The sequence below is a fragment of the Pongo pygmaeus genome, chromosome 1 (genome assembly GCF_028885625.2).
Source record: "Pongo pygmaeus isolate AG05252 chromosome 1, NHGRI_mPonPyg2-v2.0_pri, whole genome shotgun sequence".
Classification (NCBI taxonomy): Eukaryota; Metazoa; Chordata; class Mammalia; order Primates; family Hominidae; genus Pongo; species Pongo pygmaeus.
The window spans coordinates 29,237,583-29,255,335 of record NC_072373.2 but is presented as its reverse complement, the minus strand read 5'-3'; the positions used below and the strand labels follow the sequence as shown (position 1 = coordinate 29,255,335).

Below are 17,753 nucleotides of genomic sequence, written 5' to 3'. Positions count from 1 at the left end.
TCATCCCAAACATTTACCATTTCTTTGTGGTGGGAACATTTTATATCTTCTCTTCTAGTTATTTTGAAATATGCAATAAATGGTTACTGTATTTACCCTACTGTATTAAACACTAGAATTTATCCTGTGTATGTAACTCCTTTTCTATCCCCATTAATCAAACTCTCTTCATCCCTCCCTCTCACCCTTCCCAGCCTCTGGTAACTGTCATTCTACTTTCTACCTCCATAAGATCAACTTTTTTAGCTCCCACATATGAGTGAGAATATGGAGTATTTGTCTTTCTATGCTTGGCTTATTTCATTTACCATCATGACCTCCAGTTCCATCCATGTTGCTGCTGATGACAGAATTTCATTCTTTTTTATGGCTGAATAGTATTCCATTGTGTGTATTTATCACATTTTCTTTATCCATTCATCTTTGATGGATAGTTAGACTGATTCCATATCTTGGCTATTGTGAGTAGTGTTGTAATAAACATGGAGATGTAGGTGTCCTGTGGATGCGCTGATTTTATTTCCTTTGCATAAATACCTAGTAGTGGGATTGCTGGCTCATATGGTAGTTCTGTTTTTAGTTTTTTGAAAAGAAACCTCCATAATGTTTTTTATAATGACTGTACTAATTTACATTTCCACCAACAGTGTATAATAGTTCCATTCTCTCCACATCCTTGCCATCATTTGTTACTTTCTTTTTGATAATAGCCATTCTGGGCTAACTGGGGTAAGATGATATATCACCGTGGTTTTGATTTGCACTTGCCTGATGATTAGTGATGTTGAACATTTTTTCATATACCTGTTGTCCATTCATATGACATCCTTTGAGAAATGTCTGTTCAGACCCTTTGCCCACTTTGTAATGAGATTTTTTTTGTTGTTTCTTGTTTTTGCTGTTTCTTTATTTGAATTCCTTTGTAGTCTGAATATTAGTTTCTTGTCAGACAAATAGTTTGCAAAGATTTTCTTCCATTCTACAGGTTGTCTCTTCACTGTGTTGATTGTTTCCTTAGCTGTGCTGCAGCTTTTTCTTAATATAGTCCCATTTGTCTATTTTTGCTCCTTTACTTGTGCTTTTGAAGTCTTAGCCATAACATTTTTGCCCAGACCGATGTCCTGGAGGATTTCTCCTGTGTTTTCCTCTAGTAGTTTCATAGATGGGGGCCTTAGATTTAAGTCTCTCTTTTGAGTTGATTTTTGTATATGGTGAGAGGTAGGGGTCTATTTTCTTTCTTTCTTTCTTTTTTTTTTTTTTTTTTCTTTTTTTGAGACAGAGTCTCGCTCTGTCGCCCAGGCTGGAGTGCAGTGGCACGATCTCGGCTCACTGCAAGCTCCGCCTCCTGGGTTCATGCCATTCTCCTGCCCCAGCCTCCTGAGTAGCTGGGACTACAGGCACCCGCCACCATGCCTGGCTAATTTTTTGTATTTTTATAGAGACGGGGTTTCACCATGTTAGCCAGGATGGGGTAGGGGTTTATTTTCATTCTTCTGCACATGGATAGCCAGTTTTTCCAGCACCATTTCTTAAAGAGGGTGTCCTTTTCCCACTGTAAGTTCTGGTGCCTTTGTTGGAAATCAGTTGGCAATAAACTGGTAGATTTATTTCTGGGTTCTCTATTCTGTCCCATTGGTCTAAGTGTCTGTTTTTATACCAACACCATGCGTTTTTTTACTATAACTTTGCAGTATATTTTGAAGTTGGGCAGTGTGATGCCTCCAGCTTTGTGCTTTTTGCTCGGTATTGCTTTGACTATTTGGGAGGCTTTTGTGTTTCCATATGAATTTTAGGATGAATTTTCCATATGAATTTTTCTGTTTCTGTGAAGAATATCATTGGTATTTTGCATGGAATTGCATTGAATCTTTTTCTTTCTTTCTTTCTTTCTTTCTTTCTTTCTTTCTTTCTTTCTTTCTTTCTTCCTTTCTTCCTTTCTTCCTTTCTTCCTTTCCTTTCCTTTCCTTCCTTTCCTTTCTTTCCTTTCTTTCCTTTCTTTCCTTTCTTTCCTTTCTTTCTTTCCTTTCTTTCTTGTCTCACACTGTCGCCCAGGCTGGAGTGCAGTGGCACAGTCTCGGCTCACTGCAACCTCTGCCTCCCGAGTTCTAGTGATTCTCCTGCCTGAGTCTCCAGAGTAGCTGGGATTATAGGCATGTGCCACCACACCTGATTAATTTTTATTTATTTATTTATTTTTTTTGAGACAGAGTTTCACTCTTATTGCCCAGGCTGGAGTGCAGTGGTGCAACCTGGGCTCACTGCAACCTCCGCCTCCCGGGTTCAAGCGATTCTACTGCCTCAGCTTCCCAAGTAGCTGTGACTACAGGCATGTGCCATCACGCCCGGCTAATTTTGTATTTTTAGTAGAGACGGGGTTTCTCTATGTTGGTCAGGCTGGAATTGAACTCCCCACCTCAGGTGATCTGTCCGCCTCAGCCTCCCAAAATGCTAGGATTACAGGCGTGAGCCACTCTGCCCAGCAATTTTTATATTTTTAATAGAGATGGAGTTTCACCATGTTGGCCAGGCTGGTCTCGAACTCCTGACCTCAAGGGATCAGCACTACTCAGCCTCCCAAAGTGCTGGGATTATAGGCATGAGCCATGATGCCTGGCCACGTTGAATTTTTTTTTTTTTTTTTTGAGACGGAGTCTCACTGTGTCGCCCAGACTGGAGTGCAATGGCACGATCTCGGCTCACCGCAACCCCTGCCTCCTAGGTTCAAGCAATTCTCCTGCCTCAGCCTCCCAAGTAGCTGTGACTACAGGCATCCACCACCACGCCTGGCTAATTTTTTGTATTTTTAGTAGAGACGGGTTTCACCATGTTAGCCAGGATGGTTTTGATCTCCTGACCTCATGATCCACCTGCCTTGGCCTCCCAAAGTGTTAGTATTACAGGCATGAGCTACCGCAAGTGGCCTCTTGAGGATTTTTGTGTCTTTGTTCAACACAGATGTTGGCCTGTAGTTTTCTTTTTTGTTGTGTCTTTGCCTGGTTTTGGTATCAGGGTAATGCTGGCTTTGTACAGTGATTTAAGAAGAGTTTCCTCCTCTTCGATGCTCTGGAGTAGTTTGAGCAGAATTGTTGTTCTTTATATATTTGGTAGAATTCAGCAGTAAAGCCATCTGGTCCTAGACTTTTCTTTGTTGGGAGATTTTTTGTTACTTATTCAGCCCGGTTACTCCTTACTGTTCTATTTCTTCCCGATTTAATCTTGGTAGGTTGTATGTGTCCAGGGGTTTATCCATTTCCTCCAGGTTTTCCTATGTGTTAGTGTACATTTGTTTATAGTAGTCTGTGATGATCCTTTGTATTTCTCTGTTGTCTGTTGTATGTCACCTTTCTCTCTTTTTTTTTTTTTTTTTTTTTTTTGAGATGGAGTCTTGCTCTGTCACCCAGACTGGAGTGCAGTGGCCTCATCTTATCTTACTGCAAACTCCACCTCCCAGGTTCGAGCAGTTCTCTGCCTCATTCCTCCCAAGTAGCTGGGGTTACAGGTCCCCGCCACCATGCCTGGCTAATGTTTGCATTTTTAGTAGAGATGGGGTTTCACCATCTTGGCCAGGCTGGTCTTGAACTCCTGACCTCATGATCCACCCGCCTCTGCCTCCCAAAGTTCTGGGATTACAGGTGTGAGCCACTGCGCCCGGCCCCGTGTCTCCTTTTTCATTTCTGATTTTGTTTATTTGGATTTTCTTTTCTATTTTCTTAGTCTAGCTAAAGATTTGTTTTCACTGCATATGCATTTACCTTCTTACATTATCTCAGACTTTCCTGGCTGCACAGACTAGGTTAAACCCTTCATTTTCCCCTTGGTAACACCCATCACAATTATTTCTTTTCTTTTTCTTTTGAGACAGAGTCTCACTCTGTCGCCTAGGCTAGAGTGCAGTGGCACAATCTCTGCTCACTGTAACCTCCACCTCCCGGGTTCAAGTGATTCTCCTGCTTCAGCCTCCCAAGTAGCTGGGATTACAGGTGCCCACCACCATGCCCAGATAATTTTTGTATTTTTAGAGATGGGGTTTCGCCATGTTGGTCAAGCTGGTCTCAAACTCCTGACCTCAGGATTTGCCAGCCTCCACCTCCCAAAGTGCTGGGATTACAGGCGTGAGACACCACACCCGGCCCCATCACAGTTATTTCTTGCTTAACATAGAATCTACCCTACTAGATGTCAGCTCCAAGAAGGCAGAGTCCAGATTTCCCCAGGGTCTAACACAATGCCTGCTGTATGACAAGTGCTCAGTAATATTGGTGCAATTGAATTGGTTTGATTCAGTTATTTAAATTTTGTTTCCCCACCTCCACTCAGGTAATCTTTCTTACATGAAGATTACAACACTAAATCTTCAATCTTAGGATATAAGGACAAATCATAATTTTACAAATAAAAGGGATTATGGGGGCTTTGAGAGTTGTGAGTTTAGATTTAAAATATGGATGTAATCTTTATCAAAGACCTCATGTTACTTTTTTTGAAAACTCTTTTATTTTGAAAAGTCATGAAGTATTATAAAGAATTACAGCATGCTCTTCATCTAGATTTCCCAGCATTAACATTAACGTTTTACTACATTTGCTTTATATATCCTCTCTATGTATATATATGTAGAGGAAAAGATGCATCTTTTATCTCAATATTTTAGTATATATTTCCCCAAAACATGGATAGTCTCTTAACATAACCAACACAGACATAAAAATTAGGGAATTAACATTGATTCCATACTGTTAACTGTCTATAGAACTTATTCAATTTTACCCAATAACATCTTATGTGGAAAAGGGAAAAAAAAAAGGACCCAAGATCTAATGAGATCACATGTCACATTTAATTGTCATGTCTCTCTAGTTCTTGTTCTGTGTCTTTCATGACATTTCTTGACATTCATGCAGTACAGGTTTATTTTGTAGATGGTCTCTCTGGGTTTATGGGATGCACTGTCATGATTAGATTCACGTTACGCATTTTAGGCAGGAATATCACAGAAAGGATACTGTGTTTATTTTAGTACATCATTTCAGAAGTCACGTGATACATCTCCGTCCCATTACTACTGGTAATGTGTAACTTTGGTCACTTTCTTGGTTAAGGTGGCATCTGTCAGTTTTCTCTGTTGTAAAGTTATTTCCCTTCCTCCCCACTAACTGTTATTAATAAGTATATTCTTTTTCTGTTTTAATTAACTTAAATTTCTGGGTTTTTTTTCTTTTAATACTTAAATTTTGAGGTCCTGACCAAAAAGCAGATTTGTACTTGGAAGGAAAAGACCAGCTCGGGGGTTGGTTTCAGTCATCCTTATTAACAAGTGTGGCAACAAGGAAGAGAGCACCTTATAAGTAAGTATACCTGAACCAACCTGCTGAGTACCTGCCAGTGTGTGAAGCACTATGCTGAGTACTATAGAGATGATAAGGCATCACTCTTGATTGCTTACAGTGTTCTGTAAGAATTTGAAGTAAAAAAAAGAGAAAGGAAAAAGGAGACACCAAGGTGTCTTGTGAGTGTGAGGCAGATCATAACTCCTTGAAGAAAAAGTCAGCATTGACTGGAGTAGCTGGGGGAACTTATGTAGTTCTTTTTTTTTTTTTTGAGAAAGGATCTCATTCAGTCACCCAGGCTAGAGTGCAATGGTGTGGTCAGAGCTCGCTGCAGCCTCCATCTCCTAGGCTCAAGCAATCCTCCTGCCACAGCCTCCTGAGTAGCTGGGACTACAGACATGCACCACCACACCTGGCTAATTTTTAATTTTTTTTTTAGAGATGCGTTCTCCTCCAATTGCCCATGCTGGTCCCAAACTCCTGGGCTGAAGCAGTCCTGCCTTGGCCTCCCAAAGTGGTAGGATTATAGGCGTGAGCCACCATGCCTGGCCTAGAACTAGATCTTGATCTGTGGTAAAACCTGACTAGGAGGAATGTAGGGAAGGATATTCGAGGTTGAGAGAAGACAGCCTGAGTGCAGATGTCCTTTATAAAGATTTGTAATATCCACAGTGGCTAGTGAACTGAAACATTGCTTTCGTGAATTTTATTAAATTAGGTATTCTCATTTAGTACACATAATTACTTTTTCAAATGTGTGGGTGAAAGTACTAATCAGAAAGATTCCTAAATAGCTTAGCTTAAGATTGTGGCTCTCTTAGGATAAAAACCCATCCCAGAACATTTTACGTGTTTCTTTTTTTTTGAGATGGAGTCTTGCTCTGTCGCCTAGGCTGGAGTGCAGTAGCGCGATCTTGGCTCACTGCAACCTCTGCCTCCTGGGTTCAAGCGATTTTCCTGCCTCAGCCTCTCGAGTAGCTGGAATTACGGCGCATGCCACCATGCCCGGCTAATTTTTGTGTTTTTAGTAGAGACGGGGTTTCACCATGTTGGCCAGGCTGGTCTCGAACTCCTGATCTCAAGTGATCCACCCTCCTGAGCTTCCCAAAGTGCTGGGATTACAGGCGTGAGCCCCCACGCTTGGCCCTTTTACATGTTTTTGTTTCTTAACATGCGTTTTAAAGACCAATAAAAGGGCAGATCCTATTTTTTTCAAATTGTCTTTTGAAAATGATTTTGAGATGATAATCTGCTCTTTTTAAGACATACTTTTTCCTGGTTTTATTTGTTCATTTAAAATTTTATTTTGATTTTTCGTGAATTATATAGTTTTTCCATTATCACCACAAAAGGTTCTATAACATTTCCAACACACTAAAAAGTTTTCTCATGCCCATTTGTGGCTAATCTCCACTCCCACCCCAGGGCCCCTGGCAACCACTGATCTCCTTGCTGTCTCTGTAGTTTGCTACTTCTAGCCTGGTTAGTTTTAATGATAAAATCAGTACATAGCAGAAGCTCAGAAAATAATCTGTTTAGTGATGAAAATATCTAAAGTTTTCCTTTGTGAAGTCGAGAGTTAACTATTTAACTATTGTGATACATGAGCTAAGAATGATTTTTTTTGTTTGAGATGGAGTCTTACTCTGTCTCCCAGGCTGGAGTGCAGTGGGACGATCTCAGCTCACTGCAATCTCCGCCTCCTGGGTTCAAGTGAGTCTCATGCCTCAGCCTCCCGAGTATCTGGGACTACAGGCACACGCCACTATACCTGGCTAATTTTTGTATTTTTCGTGGAGACAGGGTTTCACCATGTTGGCCAGGCTGGCCTCGAGCTCCTGGCCTCAAGTGATCTGCCTGCCTTGGCCTCCCAGATTGTTGGGATTACAGGCGTGAGCCACTGCACCTAGCTGAATTTGACTTTTAAGGAAAGGTTTCGGCTGGGCGGGGTGGCTCATACCTGTAATTCCAGCACTTTGGGAGGCCGAGTTAGGTGGATCCCCTGAGGTCAGGAGTAGGTAGGAGAATCCCTTTAACCTGGGAGGCAGAGGTTGCAGTGAGCCGACATCATGCCACTGCATTCCAGCCTGGGCGACAAGAGTGAGACTCCATCTCAAAAAAAAAAAAAAAAGAAAAAAAAAAGAAAAGGTTTTATTCATAATCAGTCAAGAAAACTCATATTTTTATGTCAAACTTAGATACTCTTTTTAAGCTATACTTAATCTTCAGAAAGATCATTATAATTGTGTTTATCATTAAAATAGCTGATTTGTCGCTTTAGGACAGTGATTGTTCATGGATTTACCCTTGGAGAAAAGGGAGAAAAGATGTCCAAGTCTCTTGGGAATGTCATTCATCCTGATGTTGTCATTAATGGAGGACAAGTAGGTGATTCTCTAAAATGTATTTTATCTTCGTTTTAAGGATCTTAAATTGGCAGCCAAAGCCCTTAATATAGTTACTTCAATGTAAAAATAAAAACTATCTTTTATACTCTCAAATAACACATGATTGTAATGAAAAAGGCAGAGGCTGGGATTGTGGTCCTTTTAACTTATTTCAGGCCTGACTCTCCAGTTAGGTCCCAAACCATGCTGTTTCTTTTTTTAATTGTCTGAGAGCCTTTAAAATGTGTAGATCCTTTTGTGATTGGTAAGCGTGATGATGGGGTTTTCACACTATTGTGTGAGGTATGCCTCCCTCAAACCTTGTTACAATGTTGGCACATTACTGTCTGAAGTGGAAAAAAAATGTGTAAAGTGTAATTGTATAGTTAAATGGAAATGATAAAAGGAAAAATGAGATTGCAACTTTTAAGTGCACATTTCATTATTATATTGTTGAAAATTATACACTTTAAAGCAGGTCCTAAATGTACATCAAATCTGAGGTTGCTGATGATTTGGGGGGGGTGGGTTTTGGAGCTGCTTTTGTGAATTAAACCATTTGTCTGTTTTTTTTTTATTTTTTAACTCCTGTAGCTTTTTACTGCCCGCCTGACATCCTGTAACCATTCATTGTTTTGTGTACAGAGTTGCTAGGAAATAGTGAAAGGAAAAGCAGTTCTTCCTCTTCCCCTCCCTTATTTTAGAGACCTCCCTGGCACTGTGTCTAACCGCCAGCTGTAATAGATGGAAACAGGCATGACCAGGGAAGAGATTAGGTATGAGCATTTATGCATTGAACAAGATTGCAGAGCACGCTCTTTCTTTTTCCAGTTTTGTTTTTAGATACAGTCTAATTGGAGATTGTTAGCCTGCATTTCATTACAGTGCTAGTATAGTTTATACTTACATTGTGCTCAAAAATATCTGAATAGGAGCTTTACCTAAAACATTTGTTCGGCTAATTGGAATTGAAAGCCATTGTGTTTATATATTTTTTTCTCAATGAAAAGGATCAAAGCAAAGAGCCTCCGTATGGTGCTGATGTCCTTCGCTGGTGGGTAGCTGATTCCAATGTCTTCACTGAAGTTGCAATTGGCCCATCCATGCTTAATGCTGCTAGAGATGATATTAGCAAGGTTAGAACTATTATTCTTCCTATTTCTAAAGGATAAGTTTGTCAAATCATTGTTTTAAAAAATGAGACACATTTTGTTTGGCACTGAAAAAAACTGAATGAAAACGAGTTCTTCATATATTGTGAGATTTTAAAAATCTCCTGTGTTGGCTGGGCGTGGTGGCTCATGCCTATAATCCCAGCACTTTGGGAGGTAGAGGCAGGTGGATCACGAGGTCAGGAGTTCGAGACCAGCATGGCCAACATAGTGAAACCCTGTCTCTATTAAAAATACAAAAATTAGCTGGGCATGGTGGCACATGCCTGTGGTCCCAGCTACTCGGGAGGCTGAGGCAGGAGAATCACTTGAACCCAGGAGGCGGAGGTTGCAGTGAGCTGAGATTGCGCCACTGGACTCCAGCCTGGCGACAGAGCGAGACCTTGTCTCAAAAAAAAAAAACAAAAAAAAACTCCTGTGTAAATTTATTTGTTTCAAAACATTGGTAGTAATACTAGTAATTTTATATAATTTGTATATAATATCCTTTATATTTTATTAATATATAAAATGTAATATAGCATCGTATAGATTATATTAATTTTGTATACTTTTATGTACTCAATAACTTTTCACATTTTTCCATGTATCTTTATTTTCACCTGTGAAGCAAGTGAAATAACATTATTCTGACCAACACACATGAATAAACTGGGCTACCAAAAGGTGCTTTGCCCCAGCGTAATAAAGAAATGTAATGAAAATTCAGTCGTTAGGCATAGAATCCAGTGGTTGTTCCTATAACCGGGCTATTGGAATAAGAGTTCGTTGTGTACTTTTTGTTTTTTATTTTTTTACATTTGTAGTCTTATTTAGAATGATAATAAAAATACCCCATTAAGAAAATGACAAGAGTTAGTAATAAAATAACTTTTCAGTGAAAATTGAAGGCACCATTAAATTTTTTTAACTGCATATTTTTTCTTCCTATGAATAGCTTAGGAATACACTCCGCTTTCTTTTGGGAAATGTGGCTGATTTCAACCCAGAAACAGATTCCATCCCTATTAACGATATGTATGTCATAGACCAGTACATGCTACACTTACTGCAGGATTTGGCAAACAAGGTAAATGTAAATTAATAAACTTTTGGAAACTAGAAATATCAGCACTATTGTAGGTTAAAATTTTAGTTTTATCTGAGTGGAACAGACCTTGCTGGAAATAGTAACTATAGCACTCTTGAAAAGTTATACTTGCTAAATTCCACACATTCCCAGGTTGGCCTTAGTTATAAAGTGTTATCATATCTTTCGAGTTTCTCAAAAGATTAGAGAAATATGTCCAGACTTCCCCTCAGACCAGATTTTTCTCTCATAATTAGCTCTATTTTTCCAACAAGATGGAATAAAGTGGAGTTATCCTTTATCTGTAGATGTGCTCCTCATAATAAAGTACAAGAATAAACAAAATGGACTATCCTATTTGTCTCATAAGATACTTGCTCATTTTTATATAGACTTAAATAATTTGTGTTTTCTGGCTGGGTGCGGAAACTCACACCTATAAATCCTACCACTTTGGGAGGCTGAGGTGGGAGGATTGCTTAAGGCCAGGTGTTCAAGACCAGCCTGGGCAACAGAGCAGGAACCTATCTCTACAAAAATTTTAAAAATTAGCCGGGCGTGTTAGCCAGTGTATGTAGTCCCAGCTCCTTGGGAGGCTGAGACAGGAGAATCGCTTGAGCCCATGGTTTTGAGGCTGCAGTGAGCTGTGATTGTGCCACTGCACTCCAGCCTGGTTGACAGAGTGAGACCCTGTCTTAAAAAAAAAAATTGTGTCTTCTCATAATTGGAAATGTGTTTGCATTAGTGTACCCTTAAGTCAGAGGTGTACATACCAATTTTGCCCAAATCAAAAATAAATGAGGCATAAATGAAGGAACACTAATGAATTGTTGGTAACGTCCACTGTTTGCTGTTGTTAAAATGGTGTGATTTTGTTATTTACAATCTCATTCTTTCCTTAATTAATGTCCTTTCGTAGTTCTCAGAGTAAAATAGTATTTTCTGAGTGTAGTCAAATGTATTATCCAGAAATGACATTTGGAAGATTCCCAGGAGTTCTTGCATATTGCCTGTTTTGTATTTGTCTCATTGAAACGTATTTTTGAAAGGAGCATATTTTGCTTGTGATGACTTACATTTTCATTTGCCTGTCTCAGCTTCTGAATTTATTTTGCTTTTTTCCCTAGATTACCGAATTATACAAACAATATGATTTTGGAAAAGTTGTTCGGCTGTTACGGACGTTTTATACCAGAGAGCTCTCTAACTTTTATTTCAGTATAATCAAAGATAGGTATGTATGACTAAATATTAAAATGCTTAACAATGGCCAGGCGTGGTGACTCACACCTATATTCCCAACACTTTGGGAGGCCGAGGCAGGTGGATGACATGAGGCCAGGAGTTCGAGACCAGTCTGGCAAAATACAAAATACAAAACTTAGCCGGGCATGGTGGCACATGCCTGTAATCTGAGTCACTCAGGAGACTGAGGCACGAGAATCGCTTGAACCTGGGAGGTGGAGGTTGCAATGAGCAGAGATTGTGCCGCTGTACTCCAGCTGGCTGAGCGACAGAGCAAGATCTCGTCTCAAAAAACAACAACAACAAAACCTCAACAAATATTTTTTGAGTGTCTGCTTGTGTTTGGCATCCGTTGGGAATATAGTGATGAGCAAAATGGGCAGTGTTGTGCAGTCATTAAGATTGGGTTCTGGGCCGGGCGCGGTGGCTCATGCCTGTAATCCCAGCACTTTGGGAGGCCAAGGCAGGTGGATCACGAGGTCAGGAGAGCGAGACCATCCTGGCTAACACAGTGAAACCCCGTCTCTACTAAAAATACAAAAAATTAGCCAGATGTGGTGGCGGGCGCCTGTAGTCCCAGCTGCTCAGGAGGCTGAGGCAGGAGAATGGCATGAACCCGGGAGGCGGAGCTTGCAGTGAGCCGAGATCACGCCACTGCACTCCAGCCTGGGCAACAGAGCGAGACTCTGTCTCAAAAAAAAAAAAAAAAAAAAGATTGGGTTCCAGAGTCAAGTCTGAGTATATAGGTTTGCCCTCCTGCTTACTAGCTTTCTGATTTGGGGCAACTTATTCTGTAATCTGTTTCTTCATCTGTAAAATGGGTATAATAATACTTACCTCGTGATTGAGAAGGAAAAGCAATAATGTGCTTAACGCTGTGCTTGATAAAGTGTTCAAAAAATCATCACTACTGATATCAGATGATGAACATAATGCTTGTTCTCAGGAGTTCTCAAATCCTGAAGGGAAGAGAGAGATATATATGTGCAATTATATGGTAACAGTGTATAATATTAGCAGTAACCTTGTAGAAGAGGGCTTGATGCCAAGTCTTCATCTGTTGCTCCAGTGTGCAGGTGATGGTCCTACCTTTATGGTAATGAGTCCAGTCTGAGGCGTTATCCTCAGCCTGTCAGCACCCCAAGGACCTTGCACATAGGGATTATAACTCCTACTCCTTCCCTTAACACACTAATAGCATTGTAGTGGGTGGGAGCCACATGTTAAATACCATCAACTAACTTATTCATAGTCCTTTAATACAGTAGTCCAGACTCTAGTTGTCATCCACCTGAGAAACAGAATGAGATAGCGTAGCCATGAGTGCTTTCAAGGAGGTGGGTACACCTGGACGGAGTAAAATTGTAGGAGAGTGTATTGTATTCTTTAAGTAGAAGATGATTAGAGCCATAGGATTAGCCACTAGGAATAAACTCAACCTGAGGCAGGTCCCATCTTGGTGACCATAATGTATAAAGTATTGTCAACTGCTGAATAAGTTGTTCTTGTTCAGGCTCTATTGTGAAAAGGAAAATGACCCCAAACGACGCTCTTGTCAGACTGCATTAATTGAAATTTTGGATGTAATAGTTCGTTCTTTTGCTCCCATTCTTCCTCACCTGGCTGAAGAGGTGTTCCAGCACATACCTTATATTAAAGGTAAGGAATACTTCATTTATTCTCTTAATGAGAAATATCCCTGATAAAGGTGCAACTTCTACTTTTATCTGCTTCATAAAAGGGGCACTTATCCATTTACAGTGACTGCTGTGTGACACAGTGTGTTTTGGTCATGTATTTGTTTCTGCACCTATTTGTAGAGGAGTAGGATAAATTTCAGAATTCTGTGCTTTCTGAAATGTATTAGCGGCTTGACAGTGTCGAGAAATCACCTTTTTTCTTAAATACCTTTATAACTGTTCTGAAATGGCTGGCATGGTGGCTCACGCCTGTAATCCCAGCACTTTTGGGAGGCTGAGGTGGGCAGATCACTTGAGGTCAGGAGTTCAAAACTAGCCAGGCCAATGTGGCGAAACCCCATCTCTACTAAAAATATGAAAATTAGCGGGGCATGATGGTGGCGGGCGCCTGTAGTCCCAGCTACTTGGGAGGCTGAGGCAGGAGAATTGCTTGAACTCGGGAGGTGGAAGTTGCAGTGAGCCAAGATCATGCCACTATACTTCAGCCTGGGTGACAGAGCAAGACTCTTTCTCAAAAAAAATGATCTGAAATATATTTTAGGTTATATTAAAACAAAATATAGTGCTTTTAGTGAGTTTTATGATAGTTGTTTTCTTCTGATTGTAATAAGTTTATAAAAATTAGAGACTGTAGAAGTATAGAAAGAGGGGGAAGTCACTTACAATCTTACTACTGATAGCTGTTAATATTGGGATATTTCTGTATATTTTTTCTAAGCATCCTTTTTTTTCCTTTGAGATCTTATATATTTTCTCTTTTGTTTAAATGTAACAAAGATTTTCCAATGCTGATATGTTTTGTAAATAATTAGGATGGATCCATAATATTTCATCACTTGATTACCATAAATAACAATTCTTATTTCCCATTAATGGTAAGTATTTAATCGTTAGAACTTCATATACAGTTTAGGATGTTTGTAAAGCAGTTTACTGTTTCTGTTCTTCTGAAGAGCCCAAGAGTGTTTTCCGTACTGGGTGGATTAGTACTAGCTCTATCTGGAAGAAGCCCGGGTTGGAAGAAGCTGTGGAGAGTGCGTGTGCAATGCGAGATTCATTTCTTGGAAGCATCCCTGGCAAAAATGCAGCTGAGTACAAGGTTATCATTGTGATAGAACCTGGACTGCTTTTTGAGATAATAGAGGTATGCAGCAATAACATACCTTTTGAAATGGTGTTAGTATCATAGAGCTTTGCCTGAAATTTGCTTTTAAAATGTGTCTAAATTAATCAAATAACATTGGGTTATGTGTAACTTTACTATGCAATTATTCTATTATGTTCCTTTTCATGTACTTTTTCACTTTTAAATATCTTTTAATAAATTAAGCAAAGTCAATGCACATTTAAAAAAAATGTGTCTAAATTTAAAAAAAATTAATTTAAAAATTAGGGTTTCCATCTTCTAATCCTGATATCACTGATTCTTTGTTTCCTATTTCACCATATTCTTTTCCATGTCTTGTAAAATGTGTTCTGTGCATGTAACACGTACATGTTACTGTGTAGGGACAGGGAAGGAGTAAATAAAGTTCTGTTTCAAATGAAAGGCCTGAGGACTATTTAGAAGACAGGTGACATATAAATTGATCGCGATCATCTTTGAATGTATAAAAATCGGGAGTTTTGTTTTAAGGGTCAGGTTTCCTGAGAATTTCATCCATCTGGACCGGATTCAAAACAAACCCAAAAAGAGTTTCCATTTTTATTTTGTGAAATCTGGAGAAAGTTCATTTTCTCCAGCAAGTTACCACATATGTTTCAAAGCATTTATCCTATTTTTATTTCCAGAAGGGTCATCAGAATTTTATTCTTGGGATATTTAGGGGTTGATTGGCCAGATTGGCTTATAGCTTAACATAATGATGTGATTTTTCTCCAGTCTAAATGCTTAAGAAGAGAATTGGCAATGAATATAATTTTTTTTTCCATGAGGCATTTTATTTGTAAATATATGTATTACATCCCTAGAAAAAGAATCCCAGGATTTTCCCTCCTGTGTATTTTTGTCTTGCTTCTTTATGGTCCATGATGCCAGCTGAGGTTGTCGGTACAATGAAACCAGACTGGTGGGATGGAAGCAAATTATTTGCCATTTTTCTAGATCTTTGCGTTGCACATCAAATCTGGGGCTGATCTCTCCACACTTGTTTAGCCTCCCTGTGAGGTTCACAACAATTTTCCCAGCTCTGTGATCATCAGTGATTTCAAATTCGCCAATGTAACCATGCTTCATCATCACAGTGAGAAACCGGACGATGACTTTGGAGCATGGCCTAATAAGCACCTGGCTTTTGCCTCTCTTTTTGGCATTGTTGATGCTCTTGAGAGCATCCGCCAGGACATTCATGCGCACCATTGTGGCGGTGCAGAAAGACGGTGGAAAGAGCTATTTTTTAAAAGTTTTATTAGTGTCAGTTTTCTAAAAAATATCCATCTTATTTTGTATGGTAAGCTCAATTTAAATTTTTAATGATGTAATTAGCGTGATTAAGATTTGAGCTTGAAATAGCTAGTAGGTATAATCGATGAGATGTTCATATTTTAAAATTTAAAACTTGGGAAGCTGTTCATCTTACAAGTGAGGAAATGAGGACTGCTGAAGCTGTGACCTAGCCAGGGTAACACAGCCTAGTCCTGGCCTTTTTTCCTACATACTATGTTTCCTTGACTTCAGTCTTTCTAAGTAATGAACTAAAAAGAAGAACAGCTTGTTTGGATCAATTTTATTGAAAAAGATACTTTGGGATTTTCAAAAACGTGAATGTATTTTCCTTAGGAATCATACCAAGTAGCTGTCAGATGGAGTCCTGGTTCTATCCATTACTAATTGCATAAACTTGTTAAAACCAAATTAATCTCGAGTCTCTTGTTTCTCATGAGCTTTAATTTTTAAAGGAATGTCTATGTTGGTTAGCTTACAAACTCACTTTGAAGATCAAAATTACAGAGAAAAATGTGTTCATCAGAAAAATTCAGTCTACTTCATGAGCATTCCCGCGTATTGTTCAGATTGCCACTATCAGTATACATTACTAAAAGCAGGTGCCTGTTGAGATAGTATTTTAGCCCCTCATGCAATGACACATAAAAAAAAAAAAAAAAAGGCTTTGAAGCTGACAGACCTGGGCTTGACCTGCAGTTCCACCACTTATGGGTTGAGAATCTTGGGCAAGTTAACCTCTCTTTGCTTGTTTCTTCATTTGTAAAGTGAGGATAATAAACACCATATAGGTTTTTTTTGTGTGTATGTATGTGACAATTAGAAATAAGAGACATCTTAGGATCTAGCAAAGTGAAGTGCCTAGCATTCTCAATAAATACTGTTGATGGAAATATTTAGTTAAGACCTTTTATGCTAATTAGGATTGATGCATTTAGTGGTGTTTGCTCAGGATGCAATGGTATACCAGAAGGTTCCTCTCTAAACGTGAGATTTTATAGTGTTTCTTTTTATAACCTCAGTTTATGGTACAAATTTAACATACACTGTAACTTTCACATGCTTCCTTCCAGATGCTGCAGTCTGAAGAGACTTCCAGCACCTCTCAGTTGAATGAATTAATGATGGCTTCTGAGTCAACTTTACTGGCTCAGGAACCACGAGAGATAACTGCAGATGTAATTGAGCTTCAAGGGAAATTCCTCATCAACTTAGAAGGTAAGAAGGAGGTGAAAGAAACAACAGCTGGAGAACTGAATAATTATAGGTCATCTCCAGCTTTCCAGTGGACTAGGTTTATTCTAAAGGTAGATATGTACTTGGAATACATCTTTCTATGGAAATAATATAAACAATTGCCAAGTTTCTAAGCCTGCTCTTAAAACTATCTTACCTGATGATCTTGGGAACTGAGGGCTAGGGACAGAAGAGGGAGAGAGATTTTCTTTCTGTCCTTTGAATAAATAATGGTCACTGTATATGAAGTTTATGTTAGTCTGACTTGCTTCCATTTCCCTTTTGCGTCCCCCTGCTTTGATACTTAGTACCCCAGTACTGGCCCAGTCCTGCCCACTGTTCCCCAGTGTTGATTCTAAAATTTCCTATTATGTATACCCCAGATTAAAATATTTAGCCATTCTTGTGAGGGGTTAAGGAGGAACTTTCATTGCGCTCATTCTAACGATGATATCTCATAAGCAAGCATTTTGTCAATATTTGTTTTATAGAAGATTTTAAAAGTCAACCTGGTTCATCTTCATTGGTAGAGGCAGAGTTGCGTTAATAAAGAAAAATAGGCCGGGCGCAGTGGCTCATGCCTGTAATCCCAGCACTTTGGGAGGCCGAGGCGGGTGGATCGTGAGGTCAGGAGATTGAGACCATCCTGGCTAACACGGTGAAACCCCGTCTCTACTAAAAATACAAAAAATAAGCCAGGCATGGCGGTGTGCGCCTGTAGTCCCAGCTGCTGGGGAGGCTGAGGCGGGAAAATGGTGTGAACCCGGGAGGCGGAGCTTGCAGTGAGCCGAGATCACACCACTGCACTCCAGCCTGGGCGACAGAGCGAGACCCCGTCTCAAAAAAAAAAAGAAAGATAAGCAGGTATCTTGGCAAAGGTTATGCTGCTTGTGTTTTTCATAGCTTTTGGGTACCAGGAGATGGGAAGCTAACTTAGAGGCGTCAGTTCAAATTTGGGCTTGGCAGCATAGACCATGTAGTAAAAGTTCTGGCTTAATTTACTTTGTATGATTTTTTCTTTTTTTTTTTTTTTTTTTGAGATGGAATTTCGCTCTTGTCACCTAGGCTGGAGTGCAATGGTGCAATCTTGGCTTACTGCAACCTCCGCCTCCCAAATTCAAGCAATTCTGCCTCAGCCTCCCAAGTGGCTGGGATTACAGGCACCTGCCACCAC

The 17,753-nt window shown here is 39.6% G+C and overlaps 1 protein-coding gene, 1 non-coding gene and 1 pseudogene across 2 annotated transcripts in view; 2 read left to right on the top strand and 1 right to left on the bottom strand.

Moving 5' to 3' along the window:
* Positions 1-17,753, top strand: part of IARS2 (isoleucyl-tRNA synthetase 2, mitochondrial) — a 56,280-nt gene that overhangs the window by 37,313 nt on the left and 1,214 nt on the right. The window contains exons 15-22 of the mRNA XM_054449975.2: positions 5,237-5,345; positions 7,609-7,711; positions 8,725-8,850; positions 9,824-9,955; positions 11,083-11,189; positions 12,714-12,859; positions 13,854-14,044; positions 16,417-16,561. Coding sequence (XP_054305950.1) covers positions 5,237-5,345; positions 7,609-7,711; positions 8,725-8,850; positions 9,824-9,955; positions 11,083-11,189; positions 12,714-12,859; positions 13,854-14,044; positions 16,417-16,561 — 1,059 coding nt within the window. The remainder of the gene's footprint in view (positions 1-5,236; positions 5,346-7,608; positions 7,712-8,724; positions 8,851-9,823; positions 9,956-11,082; positions 11,190-12,713; positions 12,860-13,853; positions 14,045-16,416; positions 16,562-17,753) is intronic.
* On the top strand, positions 7,965-8,067 carry LOC129024129 (small nucleolar RNA U13). The gene has a single exon (XR_008497031.1). It is a non-coding gene; the product is annotated as a small nucleolar RNA U13 (small nucleolar RNA).
* Positions 14,813-15,293, bottom strand: LOC129013583 (small ribosomal subunit protein uS8-like; annotated as a pseudogene).